Below are 24,330 nucleotides of genomic sequence, written 5' to 3' on the forward strand. Positions count from 1 at the left end.
CAATTTTTGGAACAACAATCAAATATACAGTTTAGTGGTCTTTATATCAAGTAATTACAGATGAATGCTGTGACTGACGAGTCAGAATCAAGCATTCCAGAAAGAAACGAGAAAAAAAAGATATACAAAAAAGGCATACAATATACTAAAAATCGCTGTGTAATATAATAATATAAAGATGTACACTATAACACATAAAATAATTTGCAAGACTAACATTTGCTGGTCAGGTACAGAAAGTCAGAGGAATGTTTAAAGGCACGTTCGATACATAATACCATAATATTAATTTTACTTTGACTGATAAATCTCACACAAAGGAGGAATTTGTCAATCAAGAGTCTTTTAATTCAAATTGACATTCTTATCAGATTTGAAGGTTTTACCACGCGGGTTAATGGATTTTTTGAGTGTTACATCTCTAGACATTGCTAGACAAATTAGAGTGACATAGCTTCTTAAGACACATGAAAGCCTCATAGTTCTGAGGTTTTCAATATTTACACTCACTTTTCATTTCTTGTGTTCTCTAGGCTTTCCACCTTAGGACTGAAGTAAATCAAAGATCAGAGAGGCAGTTTAACTCTGAGGGCTTAAATTACATACAGGATCTGTCATCTCTTCCTCACCGTTTGCTAAGTACTTTCTGACAGCTTCATGCTCAGAGAATGTGGCTATGACAGGTGGTTGTGTTTCACAAGAACAAGGTTTGCTCAGGTGTTTTAACTATGTGTGCAACTGGAAAACTACCAGTCACCATTTTCTATGAAACATAACGTCCACTAAAAGTATTTTATGTACTGCTTCAAAATGGGAAAAAAGTTACAAAGTTGCAAATTTAGAGCTGAAAAACGTCTCGGTTACGTATGGTAACCCTCGTTCCCTGAAGGAGGGAATGGAGACGTCACGTCGGATGACCGACGAAATTGGGATCTCGCTTAGAGAGACCAATCTACTTCGAGTGTAAACTAAACGAGCCAATGCACATTGGCATGTGATTATTGCATCCAGCTGCAGCTGATTACAGCGTGAGTATAAGTAGGCAGCAGATGTAGTGCATATTCAGGTTTTCGCTGAGGAGCCGAGCCGGTGACCCGGCTGCTCAGCGGTGGTACAGGAGCTGTGGCGACGTGACGTGACGTCTCCATTCCCTCCTTCAGGGAACAAGGGTTACCATACGTAACCGAGACATTCCCTTTCAGTCGGTCACTCTCGACGTCACGTCGGATGACCGACGAAATTGGGATCCTACCAAAAGGCCACAGCTACTGCCCCTTCCAGTGTCCTGTGGAACAGGGTCTACTATATGGACTCTCTGGAGTAGTTTTTGCAAGCAGGCCCGAAGCCGGGGCCTCTCCGTGCGTCTACTCGTTTGAGATGAGAACACAGTAGGATACCAGCTCCACACGAAGGCTATAGAATCTAGCGAACGTGTTAGGGGTCGCCCAGCCCGCAGCTCTACAGATATCCGCCAGCGAGGCGCCACGAGCCAGCGCCCAGGAGGATGCAACACTTCTAGTTGAGTGAGCTCGCAACCTGAACGGGCAGGGCACACCCTGTGCCTGATAAGCCCAGCGACCTCCCTTCTACGGGGTCGTGGTTAGCCGCAATTTCAGCGACATAAACTTTGAGGGTGGAGGGAGACAGCCTTCACTCCAACCCTTGCTGCAAAAAGGACCGCAGGACTCTGATCTGGCATATTCGGGGGTCTTCTCGGTGAGAAGAACACCACTCAACGAACAGGTTCCACTTCACAGCGTAGGCGTGTCTCGTAGACGGTGCTCTCGCTGAAGTGATGGTGTCAACTACCTCTTGAGGTAGGTCACTTAGAACCTCCGCGTCCTGTCCAGGGACCAGACATGAAGTTTCCAGAGGTCTGGACGCGGGTGCCAAAGGGTGTCCCGTCTCTGAGTCAGTAACTGTGACCTTGCAACTGTGCAAGAAGGCTCACTGGGGGAAACGCATACTTGCAAAGGCCCCGCGGCCAGCTGTGTGCCAGTGCGTCCATGCTGAGTGTTCCCGCGGCCAGGGAGAAGAACAACTGGCAGTGAGAGGTTTCTGGAGAGGCAAACAGGTCTACCTGAGCGGCTCCGAAATGTCCCCAAACCAGCTGGACCGTCTGGGAATGGAGTCGCCATTCTACCGGGAGCGCAGCTTGAGACAGCTCGTCGGCTGCCCGGTTGAGCAGCCTAGGAATGTGAACAGCACGAAGCGACCTCAGATGCTTCTGACTCCAGAGGAGGAGTTGTCGGGTGAGTTGCAACATGCGACGGGAGCGCAGACCACCTTGTCGGTTGATGTACGCAACAGTCGCTGTGTTGTCTTATGTGAAGACATGGGGGCAACAGGGACAGCCCGGAGGGCAGGACCTTGTACTGATATGCTCGTCCTTCGGACGCGAACCACAGCAATGGTCTGTGGTGCGGAAGGGTCAACACATGAAGTACGCGTCCTTCAGGTCGACCGCTGGAAACCAATCTCAGGGACGGATGCACCCGAAGATGCGTTCCTGCGTCAACATCGCAGTGGGGCAGCGCAGAAGCACACAGGGACCCGGCCAGGGCATCTTGTTGAACCTGCTGGTTCGTCTGGTCAGAGGAGAACTGGCCCCCCGACTGAGCCTGGTTTCTCCCAAGGTTTTTTCTCCATTCTGTCACCGATGGAGTTTTGGTTCCTTGCCGCTGTTGCCTCTGGCTTGCTTAGTTGGGGACACTTCATTTCCAGCGTTATCGTTGACATGATTGCAAAGATATTATTTAAACTGAGCTGGATGTTGACATCACTGAATTCAATGATGAACTGTCTTTAACTGAAAAATGAGTGTCACAGCCAGAAATGGCGCTCCTGGACCACCATAGTGGACATCGCACAACCCGGAGACCGCGCTGAAACCTTCGTCGCTCGTAGTGTGAGGTCCGCCGCGGTGCCGAGTTCTCTGCGAACTTCCGGGTCGTGACCACCCTCGTGCAAGTTCCTCAGTGCCTTGGCCTGGTGCACTTGCAATCATGCCGTAGCATGTAAGGCGGAGGCAGCTTCTCCACAGGTCGTATAAGCATCGCTGGCCAGTCGAGTACCTACAGACCCGGGAGGGGAGGCAAGGTTCTCCCTGCCCGTTGGAGGCGGTATTAGGACACAACTGCATCACAACCGACCGCTCCACCGGGGGGACCCTTGTATCCCCCTAGCTGCCCCTCCATCGAGGGTGGTGAGGGAGGAGGAACCAGCAGATCGGTTTCCGGCAGTAAAAAGGTGCCGTCCACGACCTGTTGAGCTCCTCATGCACCTCCGGGAAGAAAGGCACCGAGGCGGGGCGCTGAGAACCAGCGCGACCCACCCCGAGAATCAATTGTGCAACCTTGAGGGCTTGGGACACGGTGGAAGTCTCCACTCGAGCCCTACCCCTACGGCGGCCCGGGAAAGCATAGCCATTATTTCTGGATCCGATTCAGGCATTGCTACAGTCCCGGAGGAGAGCAGCGCGTGCATTGGCTCGTTTAGTTTACACTCAAAGTAGATTGGTCTCTCTAAGCGAGATCCCAATTTCATCGGTCATCCGACGTGATGTCGAGAGTGACCGACTGAAAGGGAACAACATTTCAATCAGTGACCAGCCAATAGAGTACAGCAGTGCCCATTCACTCTTTTAGTGGCCTTGCTTCTTGAAGTTTTGTAATTTTTTGATCTGGAAGGGATCCAATGAACCAAACCAGCCAGCTATGAGGTAAATCACAATATTACAAACTTTGATTTGAAGCAAAAAAGTAATTGAAAATCGTACAGTAGCTTAATGGCTTTATTAAGGGAAAGACCTTCATTCCCATGAAGCAATGAGCATGATATAATAAAAAAATGCCAAATTTAAAACTATCAATTGAAAGATGTTGATTACATATATAAAGACTTTTTTTTTTTGCAAAATATATATTATTACCCCCACATTGTATTCTAGTCATTTAAAAAAAATGAGCATAAGCTTAGAACATTTAGTCCTGCGACCAATCAGTTCCAAAAAGAAATACCTGTGCTAATTGAAAGAAAACAAGTTGACTAATAGATTAAATCCAAGATTTGGTGATCCAAAATATTGTTAGCTAAAAAAAAAAAAATTATAATGTAAAAAAATAAAATAAAAAAACGCAACAGTTGGCAGGTGCTAAAGAGGTTTTTTGGCACCTCTGATTGGTGGAGTTTTTTGCAGAATGGGTATTGTAGCTTTTCACCAGTTATTTCACTGTTAAACACGATTATTTAAAAAAAAAATAAGCAGACTGATGGCTTCAACAAAAGCATATACCATTGATTAAAAATCTCATATCTCACAGTAGGTCTGTCTTCAATGGTTTATTGTTAAAAATAACCTAACTTCTGAATTTTATAGCAGAAGGGGGGTAGTGTTTGAGAAACCTGTAACCTAAAAATGACACAATTCAGCTTTACATTTTGTGAAGAAAGTGCAAACTGATTTTCACCTGTGTTCTTCAGGTTCTGTCAGTAATAACTAATAGGCTGGAAGGCTTTGAGGTGCTTTGTAAACTGAGTGGTCTCTGGGGCATCTGTGTATCTGATTCCTTCCCTGTGGTAATGTAGATTTACGGCTCTGGGAGTTTGCACAGAGAGGGCCACGTGTGCTGCTGGCTGCAGTCTTTTTACGCTCAGACAAAGGGGAAGAATACAGCCTGAAAAGCTCTCACTCTTTTGGCAGTAAGACGGTAATTTATAGTCCCAGTGTGAGAGCATCTTTGAGCTAGACAGTCACTAATGACTTGTTTAAAACAGACCAATCATTTCATGTTTCAATTAAAAGAATAGTTCACCTCAGTTCTCTCAGTTTACTCACCCTCATGTCTTTTGGATCCCATATGATTTTCTTTATTCTGTGGAATACAAACAGATATTAATAGCAAAATTGGCACTTTTTTCCATAGTGAAAGTGAACAGTGCTACTTTTTGAAGATTGACAAATCTCCCTATCCATTTTCATCTCCTATTGTGTAAATCATACAGGTTAAAAAAAAAAAAACATTCAGACTATCTGTGTATCTGATTCCTTCCCTGTGGTAATGTAGATTTACGGCTCTGGGAGTTTGCACAGAGAGGGCCACGTGTGCTGCTGGCTGCAGTCTTTTTACGCTCAGACAAAGGGGAAGAATACAGCCTGAAAAGCTCTCGCTCTTTTGGCAGTAAGACGGTAATTTATAGTCCCAGTGTGAGAGCATCTTTGAGCTAGACAGTCACTAATGACTTGTTTAAAACAGACCAATCATTTCATGTTTCAATTAAAAGAATAGTTCACCTCAGTTCTCTCAGTTTACTCACCCTCATGTCTTTTGGATCCCATATGATTTTCTTTATTCTGTGGAATACAAACAGATATTAATAGCAAAATTGGCACTTTTTTCCATAGTGAAAGTGAACAGTGCTACTTTTTGAAGATTGACAAATCTCCCTATCCATTTTCATCTCCTATTGTGTAAATCATACAGGTTTAAAAAAAAAAAAACATTCAGACCAACTAATGACAGAATTTTAATTTCTGAGTGAACTATCTCTTTCAAATTTTTTATATTTTTACTCTGACAAAACTATGTCAGCTCATAATCCTGTAAGGCAGGAATTTAATGAGCTACAGTCAGCTATCAGATTTAGGCATGCCTTAGGAACAGCTCAGGCCTCCCAAGAGTGCCGTTTGACTGTTTTTGTGCAACTAAAGACATTATTTTTTGATTGAGACATAATAATGAGATGGTGCTAACGATTGTGTAACGTTTGCGATCTAGGAGGCCTGTGTTGTTATAGAGAGGAAATGTGTTACTGATGTTCAAATTCAGGTTATTTCACACTTGGACTCCACACGATAATCAGAAATGATACACATCCAGTTTGTGAGCACTCGGCTGAATAAAACAACAGCAGCAAAATAGCCAAAACCATGCTATACGGTTCCAATTTGTCTGGCTCTGTGAGCACCTAATTTATATGTTAATGGCTCCATCTTAAATGATAGCTTTGAATGCACAGAATCCCAAATCATTGTGAAATTGCACCACATACTTGGCATTCCCGTTCAGTTGCTGATGATAAGGTAGCTCTATATTTAAACTGGACTATTTAAATATGCAAACACATGGTCTGTATATTCATTTCCCCTTCCATTTACATGCAGTGTGGGCACCCAGATTTTTTCAGCTGCCTGGATATTTGCATGTGACAAATTCTGTTTTGGCTTCTATATTCAAATCCCCTCTGTCATATACACTCAGGGTTTTTCTGAAGTGATGAACCATTTTTCTTAGTTTAAAGAACATTTGACCAATCTAAAGAACCCTTTTCCACTATATATAACCTTTAGTGCAATGGAAAGGTTCTGTAGATGTTAAAGGTTCTTCATGGAACCATTAATGCCAATAAAGAACCTTTATTTTTTAAAGGTGGGCCATGCAAACTACAGTACCTCTAAAAACACTTGATAGCTGCCAGACAGAGAAACCCCCTTCTGTCAGGCGCTTCACACTGACACCAAGGCTACTGGGGTTATATTTCATGCTTTCTCAGTTCAACAACTATGTGGCCCTTGCAGACAAAGCCGGCAGTTTTATGGTGGATCTTGAGGAAATGAGGGCCACAAATCTCCTCTGCCTGGTTGCCACATAGAAGGAATGTGCTAACATGGAAAATGATGGATACCAGAGAAGAGAGAGTTCTGGCAGGACAGAACAATGGCTTGTCATGTTTCATTAGTTCAAAGTGATAAATTTCTCACTTTGAACTATTTTGTGGTGACTAGTTTGGAGAGCAACCCAAGGAGGAGAACTTCATCTGAAGTACTGAAGAATTGCTCTGTTGAGTCATTGCATGTGTTTGAGATAGTTGATGATAAAAGAAGAGAATGGTACTGACTCACGCATGAGGTTCCTTCTATATGTGTGCTCTCCACGCCTCTGATTTATGACAAGCATTGATGTATGCTCAACAGGCAAATTGTTAAGCAGCATGTTTTGTTAAGGTCCTTCGCTGCAGTGAAATCTTTCTGAGTGATAAACGCTCTTGTGCTACAGAGCACCACTGAATCTGACAATGAATTTCCAGAGTGACAGGTCTGACGTATCCATTAACTCCTTTACTGTTTACTCACACTTGGCCGAAGGTGTCAAAGCTGACAGCAAGCATCCTGTGATGAAGCTAATATCCAGAGAGTGGTGAGCATGACATGCTAATTTCAGGTATTAAATGTCACATGATTACAATACATGTGAGTCAGTTTAATGGACCATTATAATAATAAATCTTACCACTGTGGTTTATCAATTCATAACATTATAAACAATCTAACAAAACAATATTACACACAATAAAAATACATTATACATGAATAACATTAACGCAGTGATTATCATGAACTAACAGTTAGTAACTTTTACAGTATTTATTAATATAGGTAATGTTTATTTATAAATATACTTTTGTTCATTGTTGATTCATGTGCATTGATAATACATGAACAAATGTTGGATTTTATATTTTTATAATCATTTTTAATTTATATGAACTAATAGTTATTTTATAATAATATTAAAATGTTACAATATATGTCTAATATTATATAAATAATAATATATGTACAATATATGTAACATTTTATGAAGTTCATTTTGTATGAACTTACATTAAAAAGAGATATTACATTTTATAATAATTTTTAATTTTACATTAACTAATGGTTAATTCATATTAACTAATATGAAAATATATTAGAATCTCTCACTCTAAAATTGCTGGGTTAAATAACTGTTTAACCCAACCTTCTGGGTAGTTTTATTCAACTCAACTGTTGTTTAAAAATTACTATATGACTGGATTAAAATGAACCGAAAATAGGTTGTAAGTTAAAAATCAGACACATAATTACTAGAAGCATCAGCAATAATAAGATGAAAATGTATTAATAAGCAATTTAAAAAATGTTTGTTATTTAATTATTATTTATTCAACTTATTAATAAATGTTCGTTTATTGAACATGTTAATAAATGTTAATCTATCTATCTATCTATCTATCTATACACACACACAGTCATAGTCTCTCAGTTAATAAGAGCTCCTAAAAGCTGCATGCATAATACAATATACAGCAAAATACAAGTTTAGTATGGAACACTGCAGGACATGTGAATACACATGTGCAGTACTCAGAACAGTGACTGACCATTAATCAATTCACTTTTTCAATTCAATTCACAATTCAAGACACAGCTGGTTTTTAGCAATTACTCAACATCTTTTGATGGCCACGTTGCTGTGATCCTAGCGGACTGGTTTAACCTGGCTGTGGCATGTCCGGACAGGCACAGATTGGGTGTCCCATCCATCTGTAGTCATTCACCCTGAGGGTTTAACCCTGATTGTTTGATGTGGCCTCTGCATTGTGCTGATAACCCATCTCTACCTGAACGCCTCGACCTAACCTCGTCTTTTACAGCTCCGGCTCGCTCATGCTAATCCTATTTGTATTGCTCAGTGCAGACTTTGCATCCTGGTTGCTACACCAAAAGCACGTTTGCCTTCAAAGTAGGGCTGCGCAATTAATCACATTTCTAATCGCAATTACAATTATGGATGCCACAATTACGCAATCGTTCAAAGCGGCAATTAATCGTTCAAAGTGCACTTATGTTATTCTGCGTGCTTAAGACTTTAAGACATGTCTTTCTACATGTTATCTCAAGGGTTTTTCCCATTATTTTAATTCTAGTTTTAGTATAACATTATAATACCATGCATATTTTTACTTTTTTTTATAATTTAAAGAAGAAATCAATCCGATGTTTAGTTGACATTTGGGGCTTTATACTATAGAAAAGCACTAAAAGTTTTTCAGTTAGAGTGCTTTCAGCTTGTTTATTTTCATATAAAAATACGGCATGCAGTTACATCAAACAATGGTATAAACATCATTCAATGTAAATTGTGATAATCGTAATTAATAATCGCAATTACAATTTCAAGGGAATAATCGACAATTATGATATTTGTCATAATCGCGCAGCCCTACTTCGAAGAGTATAACTCAATTTGGTGTCTGATTTTGAGAGGGTTTTGCGGGCAGGATACTCAGATGATGATGGCACTGGATGTTCAGTTAGCTACAGAGCTGTGTGGTGAGGAGGTCTGTAATGCAGACTAGAGAGCAAATCGAGTGGAATAATGTGTAGTGTGTTGTGTTAGCTGGTGAAATAATGAGAGGAGAGGAGAGGAGAGAGAGAGAGGGAGAACGACAAAGAGAGGACGAGTCTCCCTTTCAAGGTAATGGAGAATGGAGTCTATTAAGCATTTATATGTCCTTGAAAGATTCATCGTCTAATGGAAGGTTAAGTGGGATCAAACAAATTCCACAAATGTATTCTGATGACTTCAATATCTAGAACTATAATAGAAAATCTCACTGTATGAAGTCTCTTTCTCTCTTTTTCTCTTAATGTGCACCCAAACAAACACAAATAACTCACAATTTTAGGCCCGTTTGAACGTGTTAGACACATTTCAGCAGGTGTACTGCACTATAGAAGAAGATCTCTCCCATTTGGTTCAGTGGACTGTCTGTTGGTCTAGCTGTTCCTCAGCAGAGTAAAGGAAGTGGGGCCGGGTCTATTTTGATCAACAATTGTCCTCCCAGCCCCCAAGAAGAAAACCCCAGGTCATTTCCCCCGGCAGCAGCCTTTGATGTGTGTTTGTTTAATGACATTATTGGGTCCCAGTCATCTGTGATGGGAGGAGTTCTGGTCCAGAGAACAGTCAGAGTTTGGATTCTCCTAGCTGCCAGTTGTATCCTGTCACAAGTTGTGGTGGAAGCTGTCAGACTATCTGAGTGAGTACAGTGCAACTCATTTGGTTTTGGCTTGTGAACCGTTTTTACAAAATTTTGAAGTTTGACTTTAGATGCTAGTAGCAGTCAATTTGAGGCTTTCATAAGTTTAAGATCTGTTTAAACATGCTTTTCAAAACTGAATGTTTAATGTCCACAGAAATTTCATAAATAATATTTCAAAACTTATTGAAAATGGGAGCATAAACGTGTATATACAGTGGTGGCCAAAATGATTAGAACTAGCATTTTCACCAGCTAAAAAAATGGTTTTATGTCAGTTATTTTTATTGCTGCAGTGTGTCAGTAGGAAATATCAGTTTACATTTCCAAACATTAATTTTGCCATTAACTGTAATAAACTGTAATGACAACAGCCAGTTCTCCACACAGAGATCTGATCTCTTCATCATCCAGTCTGTCTGGAATGACATGAAGAAACAGAACAAACTGAGACAGACTAAATCCAGAAGAACTGTGGCAACGTCTCCAAGATGCTTCAAGAAACCTACCTGCAAAGCTACAGTAATGTTAAAAGTTTTAGGCACTTGTGTAAAAATGCTGTAAAATCAGGATGCTGTCAGATACATTTTCTTTATCAATTAACTTCTATTAACTAAATTACATCAACATTTGGTGTGACCATCCTTTGCATTTAAAGCAGCTTTTGCCCTCGGTGCACTTGCACATAGTTTTTCAGGAAGCTTTGCAGGTAGGTTTCTTGAAGCATCTTGGAGACGTTGCCACAGTTTCCTTCTGACACACTATAGCAAAAGATAGAAATAACTGACTCAAAACCATTTTTTTAGCTGGTGAAAATACTAGTGTTCTAGTATTAATCATTTTTGCCAGTGTGTGTGTGTGTGTGTGTGTGTATATACATATACATATATATATATATATATATATATATATATATATATATATATATATATATATATATATATATATATACAGTAGGGACATTGTAAAGACATTTATGTCCTTGAAAAGGTTAATTAATTCATAAATGTGGTTATTTTTTGAACAAACTAAAAAATAACAATAATTTAGCACTGAAAGAATGTACACTCTCAGAAAAAAGGTCCAAAAGCTGTCAATGGGGTGGTACTTTTTTTTAAAAGCTACACTTTTGTACCTTATTTATCCCTAAAGGGTTTATATTAGTACCAAAAGTTTAAATATTAGTACCTAAATGGAACATATTAGTATCTTTTGAAAGCGTACTGCCCCAGTGACCGCTTTTGTACCATTTTTTTTCTAAAAGTGTACTGCAAGCATGTTTTGTTTGTAACTTTGAGAGAACCTTAGAGCAATCTTTCTGTCATTCCAAGTGCACAATTTTGGCATACTATGTGTTTGACTGCCTCTAAATAACAAAAATCACCATTTCAAGTGTGACGTTATCTTACGCATTCCAAAGACTCAAAAGCAGTTTTACCTGAGTTGAAATCAAAGCATTAATCCCGCTTTCGGCACGTTATAGAGCCTGTTAATGCATCTCTTATGGTCTATGACAGGGTTCCTCAAATCTTGTCCTGGAGGGCCAGTGCGCTGCAGAGTTTAGCTCCAACCCTGATCAAACTCACCTACCTGTGATTTTCTAATGATCCTGAAGACATTGATTAGCATGCTCAGGTGTGCTTGATTAGGGTTAGAGCTAAACTCTGCAGGAAAATGGATATTGTGGGCCAGATTTGAGGATCCCTGGGCTATGAGATCCCCAGACGGATCCAAGCCTTGGGCTGCCTCTGGTGCTGTTGTCATGACTGCGTTATGTTGTTCCAGCCGATCAGTCTTCACATTTGTTCAGAGCTACTGGAGCTGGCGTGGGCATGTGGATCATAAATGAGGCCTGCAATTGTGAGAAGTTTTACAGTTAGGCAGTCAAGAACCACAAAACGTCCAACAAACGGTGTAGCTGTCACTTTCAATGAGAATTACAAATAATATGATTCTGTCAGATGGGACTCAGTGTGAGAGTGACATGGATTTTAATGCACAGCAAACCACTAAAGTACATTGGAAACAGGTGAAAAGTCTGTGATTGGTTCAATGCTGATCTCTCCTCAGGGTAGCAGAGAGCTTGGTTATTTGCAGGTAGCCTGAATGAATCTATTTGCAGCTTTGGAAGTAGCTTGTGGGTTTAATTATCATGCTCATTTTCACTATGTGTAAATTTAAATGACCTTTGCCATCCGCTCACTTAAAGATATCTGTAAAACCACTAACTGAATAATACTGAATATCCAGCTTCCATACTGTACATTACATGTACAACATGCCTCAGTTCACCTGATTTATCCGGAAGGATAAAAGGAGGAGTGACGACAGTGCAAGACGAGAGAGGACCAGGCCTGGATTTTATCCAATGTAACAAAGTTTGTAGTCATGGGAAGAAGGAGGCGGGAACCGGCGAACATTTAAACATAATTTAATAACAAAAAAAACACAAACAGAAACAAAACAACATAAAATCCAGGCCTGGTCCTCTCTCGTCTTGCACTGTCGTCACTCCTCCTTTTATCCTTCCGGAGCTCCTCCGTGGGACTCGAGACTGGTGAGTGGCGCGGTCCATTCCCACGGCTCTCGGCCCCGCCCCACTCGTTACATACCCCCTCGCAGGCCAGGGGGTACCCACGAGACTGCGCTCTACTCCCCGGGGCCCCCGTCATGGCAGCCACAGCACCTGGGGGTATGGACAGACGAGGCGAGAGAAAAGGAGACGGAAGGATGAGGAGAGACGGAGACGAGAGAGGGAAGAGAGGAGAAAAAAAATATTCTTGTTCCGGTTCCCAGACACACTGACGCTCGGCCCTCCACCGGCTTATGGAGCCCTCACTGAGTGTTCCTGGGCTGGGCTCGCGGAGCAGGCTTAGTTCTGCATCTGCTTATATCACGGCGCTACTGGATGCGTTCCCCATACAGTCGTCAATGACAATGCAACGGGAGTTACCTTTTGAATGCTCTGGTTACTCACGTAACCTTGGTCCCCTGAGATAAGGCAACGAGCGTTGTGTAACTGGCTGTGCTATAGCTGCACGCGAATCGATGGCTATCGCTTCAGTCGTTGATTCTGATGAAATGGTGCACCGGGCCGGCTTATAGCAGTTGTCTCTGCCCCCTCTGGCGGGCTCGAGCGCCATTGGTTTGTGCATCTACACAAATGTTAACAAATCAGGCTTCAGTAACAGAGTAAACAGGAGTTTCCCCATAAAGTTGTCAATGATGAATGATGAAGTCGACACTCATTCCCTTATCTCAGGGAACTGAGGTTATGTGAGTAACCGGAGCTTTATCGTTCTTGATGAGAACTGTGGCCTGTTGCACGAAGCGAGATGAACAAACTCAGAGATTCAAAGTAGGTTTAGAGTTGAAAAAACCAAACAAATCCAACCTGATTTAGATCAGGATCAACGGACTCACAAAGCTTGATATAAACGTTCTCTGTCAGCTGTTTGAACCAGAGTTTGTGATTAACTCTGGAGCACTTGCACCTGAAAGTGTGACGTGTGCAGCAAGCAGCCGAACACACGGCATTTGGAGAGCATCAGAAAAGTGTCAGTTGGATTCACTTCTTGCGAGATTCAGCGCAATTCACTTTTCTGCTGAAGATTAAGAGATGTCGTTATTAAAAATACATTTAAATGCATTTACAAGGCAGGAATAAACATTTCTACTGCAGCAAAAGTTTGAGAAGACAGCAGAAAGAAAATATATGGCTGCAAAGGAATCAACTGAATATAATTATTTATAGTTTCACACAGAGCTCAAGAGGAAAACATATAAGTTTAGTCATTTTAAAAGTTGGATATATTAAAGATTATATGTACAGGTGCATCTCAATAAATTAGAATGTCGTGAAAAAGTTCATTTATTTCAGTAATTCAACTCAAATTGTGAAACTTGTGTATTAAATAAATTCAATGTGCACAGACTGAAGTAGTTTAAGTCTTTGGTTCTTTTAATTGTGATGATTTTGCTCAAGAGGAAAACATATAAGTTTAGTCATTTTAAAAGTTGGATATATTAAAGTTTATCTATATGTATCTATATTTTTTTAATTTAATTTAAATGCAAAGCTTTAAAATTAATTGCCGCGTCATATAATAATAATTTGAATATATTATATGAATTACAAACAATTATAATTAATATAATAATATAATAAATAAGTAGCCACAAAAGTCTGGCAATTTTTGTCTCTAAAATTCTAACTGCTTTAATTTGGAGCTAAAGATACAGGGGAGTGGCTTCACTGCATCAGATATATGTCACTTTGCTCACAGCTGATTGGTCCAGTTTGGGTTTGCAATCTCTAACCCAGAATAAAACCTGCTCCAGAGCAGGGTAAATTGCCATGGTGATGAAACCCGCTCAAAAAACCAACCCATCTTCTTGAGCCCCGAAAACTCAAGAGTTTGCTCAAACTAAACTCAAACTTACCTGGGTAAAAACCATAGACTGTATAAAAAAGGTAAAAACTGAAACCGGCTTCATGCTACAGGCCACTGCTACCTCCACACACTCGGTTAGTGTCTACAAAAGTGACAACCGCATATATAACCGAATTGACTCACAACTGCAGTTTCGGTAAACCTGTGCTGTAAACACAACGGCACCGAACAACTTACCTGTCATGTCATAAAATGCGAGCATCTCCGCTGCATGCGCGTTTTGCGTTGAGTGTTGTGCATTTCGTGGTTACAGTAACTCACACAGTCGGAAATATAAACTGTATCATCCGTAGGTTTTAGATCAAGTCACTGTCCTTGGCTGCTCCCATCAGTGTTGTCGTCCAAATGCTGCATTTATAATTCAATAAAATGCACTGAAAGCAGTTCATTAAGATTTGACAAATTAAATCGCGGCGGCATCATATTTACTTTAAGCACGTTTTTAGGGTTACATATTTTATTCGCAGCTTTCGTGAGAATCGAAAATAGGAGTCACACCAGTTTGTACAGTAGTGGCTGGAATATAAGTTGTATGAACAAGACAGTTTGAGAGTCACACCCACTGGCGTAATTTTGTCTTAAAAATGGTGGTGACATTATGGGGTACTTCTTATTAGAAGAACATCTGCTTTAAATATTCATGAGAAATCGCGGCGGCATCATATTTACTTTAAGCACGTTTTTAGGGTTACATATTTTATTTGCAGCTTTCGTGAGAATCGAAAATAGGAGTCACACCAGTTTGTACAGTAGTGGCTGGAATATAAGTTGTATGAACAAGACAGTTTGAGAGTCACACCCACTGGCGTAATTTTGTCTTAAAAATGGTGGTGACATTATGGGGTACTTCTTATTAGAAGAACATCTGCTTTAAATATTCATGATAAAACCTAAAATTATAAATTATTGTAACTCCTTATATAATATTCAAGTGCTTTTATGAGCAGCAGCAACAAAATTGACTTGGTGGGGATGTGTCCCACCCGTCCTACCCGCAAATTATGATCACACCAGCTATTGAATACGGTTGTCAATCCCAAACATTCACTGAAAGACCACAGTGAAACTCCATCCAGCAAAAGAGTGATCTGTGTACAGTAAGCCTATGTGTAAGTTTTACAACCCTAAAATATAAGATGCTGTCAAGTTCCGAACATTTTCACAATGACATGTCCTAGCTACTCACTGTCAGCAGTGTAAAAAAAGGCTTCCAATGATGGACATGTTACTGTTCTGTCTTTCTCAGCTGGAGGGGAGTGTGAAGGATTGACAGTAAACGTGGATCCGGCACAGGCAGGCGGAGGCCCCCCATGGAGAAGGAGCAGGGAAGCGTGGCCTCTAGTGCCAATGTCACCATCCCCAGCACCACCTCAGCCTCCACCGGCAGCAACACTACAACAAACTCCTCCAGCAGACAGCAGGCTGTGCCTCAGATATCAGTATATGGAGGAATCACAGACAGACAGACTGTTCAGGTAGAAATAAACCTCAGTCACAGTCAGTCCTTCACTGTGCCCCTAAAATTGCATTATCCTCTGGCTCCATCTACAGGCCATGTGCTGCAAGTACTTTTAATATTCATCAGTGTGAGGGTCTCATTCATCATTAATGTGGTGTTCTTTTTTAGTCATGTGTAATTAGGTTTGTTGTTTTATTTAGTAAAACATTCTTTTAAAATAAATGTTATTGCCATAAAATAGATCCTTAACTATCCTGAATGATAGTCCAGAATTCCTCTATGATTCAGAGTGAGTCGACAGCTGACCAGCAGTGATTAGCTGCACGGAACAGGATCTCTGAATTTGAATGGTAGTATGTGGTAACACTGAGCACATGGTCAGTAAGGATCCAGCTGGATTTATTCAAGAGAGCTCAACATTTGGCCGTTCACAGGGTAAAATCGGTTTTCTTTTGGTAGTATATGTACATTGTTAAATATGTTGATATTATATAAGAGACTGTGAGACACATAATCTTGCTTCTTAATAAGAATGTGAATGTTTTGATTTGACCATTTTCTTTTGTAGATTTGCTTTAAGGATATCTATCCTTATCTGACTTAAGGAACAATAATTTTTATTATGTATTTTAGTGTTTATTTCCTCAGTCAAATTAAGCTCATCTCTTTAAATACATCGCAGAAATTAAAATTGTTATATATTATGTAATATTAATATTTTTATTTTATAAAATGTGTTTAAAATATTACTATTATAAAATGATTATGGTAACACGTTGGTAGCAATAAATTTCCCCTTTTTAACATTAGTAAATGCATTAGATAACATGAACTAACAATGAGCAATACATTTTTACAGTATTTCTTAATCTTTATTAATGTTAGTTAATGCAAAAATAGTTCATGTTGGTTCACAGTGCATTAACTTATGGTAACAGATACAACTTTTGATTATAGATATGTTTTAGTAAAAGCTGAAATTAAGATGAACTAAGATTAATAAACGCTGTAGAAGTATAGTTCATTGTTAGTTGATGTTAAACAATGCAGTTAATGTTAACAAATGAGGTCTTATTGTAAAATGTTACCATAATTATTAAAATAATAAATATATTAAAATGATATTAATTAAGGATGAGATATGAACACATATACAAGTGGAAAACAAGACAAAATACTGATTTAGAAAATGATTTGTCGCGGCGGTGGTTTTCATTTTCATGACACACACTCACACACACACACAAAAAGATATCCAGTGGTTGACAGTCCAGTGATTGCCCTGAGGACAGTGTGTACAGATCATGTTAGGTGGGATACTTTAGCTGTGAAGGGAATGTAGTCATGCCATATCAGTGCACCCAGCGACCTTCTGTGTTTACAAAGAAATCACTCTGGTCTTCTTTCTGCATAGAACATTATGTGCTGGTTACACATTATACAACACAAAATGTTTTTCTTTACGCTTCTGTGGTATAAAACACACCATGAATAATATATCCCCTAAAGGACTTAGTAGACTAGGGGCAGAACAATATTCACATGTTCATTTAATAATCCCATCCCATCTCATCTTACTCAGGTCATCCAGCAGGCCTTGAACAGGCAGCCCAGCACAGCGGCAGCTCACTATCTACAGCAGATGTATGCAGCTCAACAACAACACCTCATGCTACAGACCGCAGCACTACAGCAACAGCACCTGAGCCTGGCTGCAGTGCAGCAGGTGGGTACACACCTCATAGACATATACCGTGGGATCCGGAAGCCATTGAAAATAGTTTGCTTTTAGTTTGCCTAGTCTACTTGAGCTGCATGAACTCCACACGTTTGTGTAAAACTTGATCGTCATGTTCTCCAGCATGATTTGAGAATGATGCTCTTTGATCTTGAGCTTCAGTAGAAGAACATCTAACCATCTGCACAATAAATTCATGTCACACATTTGATCAATGATTTAGAAATAGGCCTGTATCTTAAATGTTACTTAATAGATTTATGCCATAACATTTCTTTTTCATATATTTTTCAAACTCCTAAATCTTCATATTTTCAGATTTAAATTAGATTTTGAATCAGACTTTTGGACTCCACTGTACAGCAATATAAGCATCCATTAAATGCTTGCTAAAGCTTATTGGCGATGTGTAACACATGCTGGTATTTCTTTTACTCAAAATTATTCTCTGATATAACAAACTAATTCTGAGCAATGATCTGCTCAGACAAGATTTTTCTTCTTTGTCTCTCCTTAAGGTGTTTCATTCATTAAGATGAAAGAAATAGTTTGTTCAGTGATTACTCAACATGCACAATCATGCTCTTATTCAGGTAGTGCTTTACTGTATGTGAAGATAGTGAGGTAGTGATTAAAATACAATAATGTGTAATGATAAAAACATAAGGTCACATAAGGTCTAATGAAAATCACTCAGGGCTCTTTATGAATTGTGCAGTCAGTAACTAATGTACAGGGTCAATAATAGGTAGAAATAAAGTGCTAAAGTCAGCTAAGCCATAGCTAAGCATGTGATTGAGTCATTTAATCATTTTTATATTTTTAACCAGCTTTTGACATTTTGATAATATCATACACATTTCATTAAATATTTAAGAAGACACAAACCAACTATTACAACAAAACATCACAGAATTCATCAAATCCAATGTCAGTATTGAGGATTGTGCTGATATTTTCACACCAAAATCATGTGAGTTCTTGGATGATGATAATGTCATTAAGAAACTAGTTAAAGGAATATTGCATAAGGATGGAAAGTGAGATTGGGAGCAAAAATTATTACCAATCTGAACAATATTTCAAAGAAAGCATGTTTTGGTTAAAACATTTTGATTAGCGAAATGAAAAAAAGAAGAAACATCTTTTATATTTCCCAATAAATGGCCAGTTATTCTTGTTAGTTATTTAGAAATGCATATGGTTAAAATGGCAATATTCAATCAAATCAAAACTAGTGAAATTATTTAAAAATCACTTCTATATTCAATTCATTTTATATTTTAAAAAAGTTTGTGTTTGATTCAATATTTGATGGACACGTGAAAATGTACAGCTGAATATTAAAAATGGCTTAATACCTACACTAAAAAATTTGGTGGCGAGAAATTGTTTTGATTCAGAAATTGCTAGTAAATTTCACAAATAATAACAAAGAAATGGCAAGTAAAACATTGAATTAAACATAAAAATGTTGAAGTGGAAAAACGTAAATAGTATTTTCTGGTAAAACGTAATTAGTTTGAAAGCAATTAACTAATAATGACCATTTTTATATTTATAGAGATTAAAAATATTTTGGTTTACAAAATGGAAATAACTTTGGTGGAGTAAAGCAGAGTTGAATGTACTGTGTGGTTGTAGTGTTGAGTGGCAGGCTGTTCACACTGTGCTGTGGGAATGAGGGATCTGTTTCCTGCCCCTCTCTCTCTCTCTCTCTCTTTCCTTCTCTATGCTCTGTGCTGTTGTTATTGATTAATGAGTGCTGGGTTTGACTTGTGACCTGTCTCTGTGTCTTTTCTTCTTTTACCATCTTTCTCTTTCTCTCTGGCATTCATTCATTCCCCATAGGCTAGTCTAATGGCAGGAAGGCAAAGCTGTAGTCAGAATGGCACTACATCCCAGCAGACTGTGGCCTGCCAAACCACTGTAAGTATTATTAAACCTGACATTGACATCTCTCTCAACAAGTCTCCAGTGCTACAGAAATAAATGGTAGTGGGTATTACTTACAGTCAACCGCTTTTTTACCTGGCAAGTTCCTTAATGTTTGGCAGATTGTGATAATTCGTAATGTTTTGGTTGAGATTGTGATTAATTATTTTGACTACACAGCTTTCAGAAGATAAAAGTATATGCTGTTAAGATTTTTCCTTGTTGAAATAGATAAACCTTGCCACATCCCCAGCGGCAGCTCATTTGATCAGTCGAGCCCAGAGCGGGAGCTCTGTTCCAGTCTGCATCGCTCAACAGGCCGTGCTGCTGGGAAACTCCTCCACACCCACACTCACCGCCAGCCAGGCACAGATGTATTTACGAGCTCAGATGGTAAATCCTCTTACACACACCCAACCACATGAACAAATGTGCAGTCTAAATAAAGACATACCACTGTTTTTTACATAATTCTTATTAAAATGACCACAGATAAAGCATAACCCATTTTATTTCATTTTAATTTATTATTTTTGCACCAGCCGCAATTTCCTGGAGGATGGTGTAATTAAGAAACTAGTGATAGGAATATTGAAAAAGGATGTTAAATGATAATGAGAACATTGCAAATATCTATAAAACATTTGTACCTATTACTACTATTAATAATGTTAATTATTATTACTACTACTACTACTACTACATATTATTATTGACAGTATTTCCAAATGAATTAAAACTGGTTTTGTTGAAAATATTTTGATTAAAAAATTGGAAAAAAGAAGAGACATTCTTATTATAATGACCAGAGATTAACCATTTTATTTTATTTTATTGTATTTTTTTCCCACCAATATGATGCCATTTCCTGGACGATGATATCATTAAGAAACTAGTGACAGGAATATTGTAAAAGGATGTTAAATTATATAGTATGGTAATTTAAAAAAAAAACAAGATGAAGAGGAAGAGACACTGGTAATATATTAACAAATTGCCAGAATTTCAATTCAATCACAAACCAAAAGTGCTGAAATTATTTAAAATTCACCTGTACATTCATTTAATCATGATTTTGTGACATTTCATACAGTTTCCCTCTTTAAAAAGTTTATATTTTACTCAATTTATAAAATAAGAATGTCCCTAAATGTGCCTAAAAGGATGTTTTGTCATGTTTAGCTAAATTCTGGTTGCAAATTTGGCATTAAAGTATAGCAAGTAAATGCAAACACCCCGTGTGTAATTGTGGAGTGGTCGTATTTCAAATCATATATATAAAAGGATAATTTTGGTCCCCCCTAATGGCTCCGCTCACTGTAGCATGGGTTATGCCAAGTCAAACGCAATGCTACTAGACAGTCTTCTCCAAGATTTCCTCATGAATAAATAGTAATTTTCTTGCAAATGGAAAAAATAATTGGCATCTGACTTCATTTTACAGTGGCCTGCTTATACTTCTTTTCCTGGATTGTCTGTGTGTGTGTGTGTAGTATTCATACTTGCCATCTTACAACATCTTTTTCATTTGGCCTTGGAAAGTAAATGTGGCACAGCTGCAGCTCTTCAATAAGGATGCTGACGAAAATGTTTTCACTGGCACATCAACTCTATTTTTTCAAATACGTTTTTTGGCTAGGAACTGATTAAATGAGCTGTTTGAGATCTGCCAGAATTTGAAATGCAGTCCTTTCAGCACTGTAACAGCTGAAATGGCTCAAGTGCTCTCTCTGATGTCAAATATGATAGCCTGGGTTTGTTATATAAATGTGACTCATACATTTGGATGAAGCAGCCATTTTTCGTGTGATTTCCAGGCACAGCAAACCAATCTTGTGCAAGTAGCAAGGAGCCTAGGACGAGCTGTTCCTTTGTCCCCTCAGCTTATCTTTACCCCAACTGCCTCAGTCACCGCAGTTCAGCCGGAGACCTCTGCTCTGTCAATCAACACGCCGCCCACCAGCAGACAGGTAACCCTAACATATACCAGCCTGACTTACATCTATACCAATATGTGCTGTTTTTTGAATGCCACACCAAAGTCACTTCTGTCTTTCTCCACTCAGGTGCAGAACCTGGCTCTTCGTGGCCAGCAGGGGGCGCTGACTTCCTCCCTCTCTCAGTCTCAATTACAGAGCCTGAGTGTGAAGCAGTGCCCCGGGACATCAGCACAGCTCTCTGTGACTAGCCAACCAGTGGCCCGACTCAAGAGTCCTGGAGCGGAGCTGAACTCTCAGGGAGCTGCTGCAAAGAGCAGTCCTGCAGAAACGTCCTCAGAGACTGTGGGAAAAAACAACAAAACCAGTGACCTCACAACAAGGGAGCTTAACATGTGTCCCAATGTGACCTCAGTGGCGGGCCATCCTCTCATCAGCACAGGTAAGCCATCACAGTCCGGATGCTGTCTTCACATGCAGATCCAGTGAAAGTGTAGCGTCTCAATTGTCTTACTAATGGAGGAGTGAAAGCAAAAAGAAAAGCTCAAGTGAGAGGTGCCATCTGGCCTTGAGCATTAAACAGGGTGTCGGGTTGCTGTGGCAGAGGACTTAAGGAGCACACTGGGCGGCAGTGTTTCACGATAACACACCTGCTATGTGTGTATTTGTGGCTGGGGGGGTTCTCTATTTGTTTGCGCTGAAAGGATATCCTTTAACACCGAGACAGATGCACAACCTTTTTGGTACAACAACACAATTTCCCCCACATAAAGTGAGATGCTCGTAAACTGACCCCTAAATTACTGACATTCAATTAGTGATATACATTAACAGTATTTAATATAAGCAATTAGTGAGTCATTATACCCATGGATGCACAACATATTGGTGTCATATCAGTTACTGTCTGATATTAGAGATTGTTTTTTTAAATTTTACATTTAAATGACAATTGTTTGCTGTCATCTAACTTCCTTAAATTTAATCTTTTAAAACAAAATAATCTATATCAGTTTATATCATGTATTAGATGTCTAAATTCATTTTTTTAGTCTTTGAAATGACTGATTTTAGCTTATGTTTTGATTATAATTTATTTAGATTAAACAGTATATTATTTTATTAATGTCATTTTAATATAATGTTTTAACCATAGACTTTTAGAGGCTGACCAAAGCTCATCCTGATTTTCATTGCATAAAAACGACCAACTCTTTCTACTGGTCTGCATGTATGAAACACATAGAGAAATAGGAATATGAAGGTCTTTGCACATTCTAAGAAATGTCCATAAGAATACAGCCCAATGTACTGTGTTAATATGAAGGGATTTTTCTTATGGATTTTTCAGTGTGTTTTTTTTACCTGTATTTGAATCATACATTGCATTGCGTCGTGTTTCAGCGACAGCGTTATCCATAAACTTAACGGAAAACTTGGAAACTGGAAATTTCTGCCTGGACATTATAGGTTTTTCAGATTTTTTTTTTTCCATACAGTGTAAGCATGTATGCTTGCTTACACACACACACACACACACACACACACACACACATACAGTGTAAACATATATGCTTGCTTACACACACACACACACACATACAGTGTAAGCATATATGCTTGCTTGCGTACACATACACACACATACAGTGTAAGCATATACAGTGGGTACGGAAAGTATTCAGACCCCCTTACATTTTTCACTCTTTGTTATATTGCAGCCATTTGCTAAAATCATTTAATTAAATTTTTTTCCTCATTAATGTACACACAGCACCCCATATTGACAGAAAAACACAGAATTGTTGACATTTTTGCAGATTTATTAAAAAAGAAAAACTGAAATATCACATGGTCCTAAGTATTCAGACCCGAATACTTACTTTTTTAATAAATCTGCAAAAATGTCAACAATTCTGTGTTTTTCTGTCAATATGGGGTGCTGTGTGTACATTAATGAGGAAAAAAAATAACTTAAATGATTTTAGCAAATGGCTGCAATATAACAAAGAGTGAAAAATTGAAGGGGGTCTGAATACTTTCCGTACCCACTGTATGCTTGCTTACACACACTATATATATATATTGTATATACTGAATATATATATACATACATACACACACACACACACACATACACACACACGCATACATACATTGTGGAATGAAAAAAATGCAGGATCTAAGTATCTCAAATTAAAACCAGTTAACCTTATAAAAAATGTATCTTGAAGACCACTGTGTTCTGATTTATTCTAATCCTTTTTTGCACCCAAAAACATCATGTGTCCTGTGTAAACGGCTCATAAGAAAGATACTTTTTTAGTAACATTGCATTAAGAGATTTCCCTTCTTGTTTTTGCTTTTGTCCATTACTCTCATAACACATCATCCATCACCTACATATTAATAGCAACAAGCCACACTCAGAACAAGCAAACCCTTCAGTAGAGCCACCCTAAATCCGATACAAATGGAAACCACAAGCGGGCTAATGTGTTATTTGTGGGTGTGGGTTTCTGTGCATGTGGTAAGGTCCTGGCCATTTCCTGTCATGAAAGCTTAACAGAGAGGGTTCAAGCACCAATATACACACAGAAATACTTGAGACAAAGCCAGAGAAACCACTGTAGCCATGAGAAGGGTCAGTACTTACTGGCAACACCAGCCATTAGTATATTTTGCTTTACACACTTTACTGTTGCTTAAATGAGTTTCATGCACCTACAAATAGCATTATGATAAGTGAATTCAGCTCTGTTTAAACATCAGCCAAGTTCTAGTAGTTCCTAAAAGAAAACCCGTTATTATGAGAAATCTAGGTGGAAACACTATATTTAGAGAGGAAAAGACTATGGAGAAACCAATTGGTAAATGTAAATGGTGTGTTGAATGGCTCACCCTCCCATTGCCCATGTTTTCTTCATAAGGAATTCATTAGACATG

The 24,330-nt window shown here is 38.9% G+C and overlaps 1 protein-coding gene across 2 annotated transcripts in view; it reads left to right on the forward strand.

The window, feature by feature from the left end:
* Positions 1-24,330, forward strand: part of LOC107591107 (polyhomeotic-like protein 2) — a 44,198-nt gene that overhangs the window by 8,195 nt on the left and 11,673 nt on the right. For both annotated transcript variants that reach the window (XM_016280145.1, XM_016280146.1), the window contains exons 2-7: positions 15,562-15,790; positions 17,357-17,500; positions 19,364-19,441; positions 19,679-19,840; positions 21,265-21,417; positions 21,514-21,826. In XM_016280145.1, coding sequence (XP_016135631.1) covers positions 15,626-15,790; positions 17,357-17,500; positions 19,364-19,441; positions 19,679-19,840; positions 21,265-21,417; positions 21,514-21,826 — 1,015 coding nt within the window. In that variant the 5' untranslated portion in view covers positions 15,562-15,625. The remainder of the gene's footprint in view (positions 1-15,561; positions 15,791-17,356; positions 17,501-19,363; positions 19,442-19,678; positions 19,841-21,264; positions 21,418-21,513; positions 21,827-24,330) is intronic.

This window comes from Sinocyclocheilus grahami, unplaced genomic scaffold (genome assembly GCF_001515645.1).
Source record: "Sinocyclocheilus grahami isolate Dianchi unplaced genomic scaffold, SAMN03320097.WGS_v1.1 scaffold137.1, whole genome shotgun sequence".
NCBI lineage: Eukaryota > Metazoa > Chordata > Actinopteri > Cypriniformes > Cyprinidae > Sinocyclocheilus > Sinocyclocheilus grahami.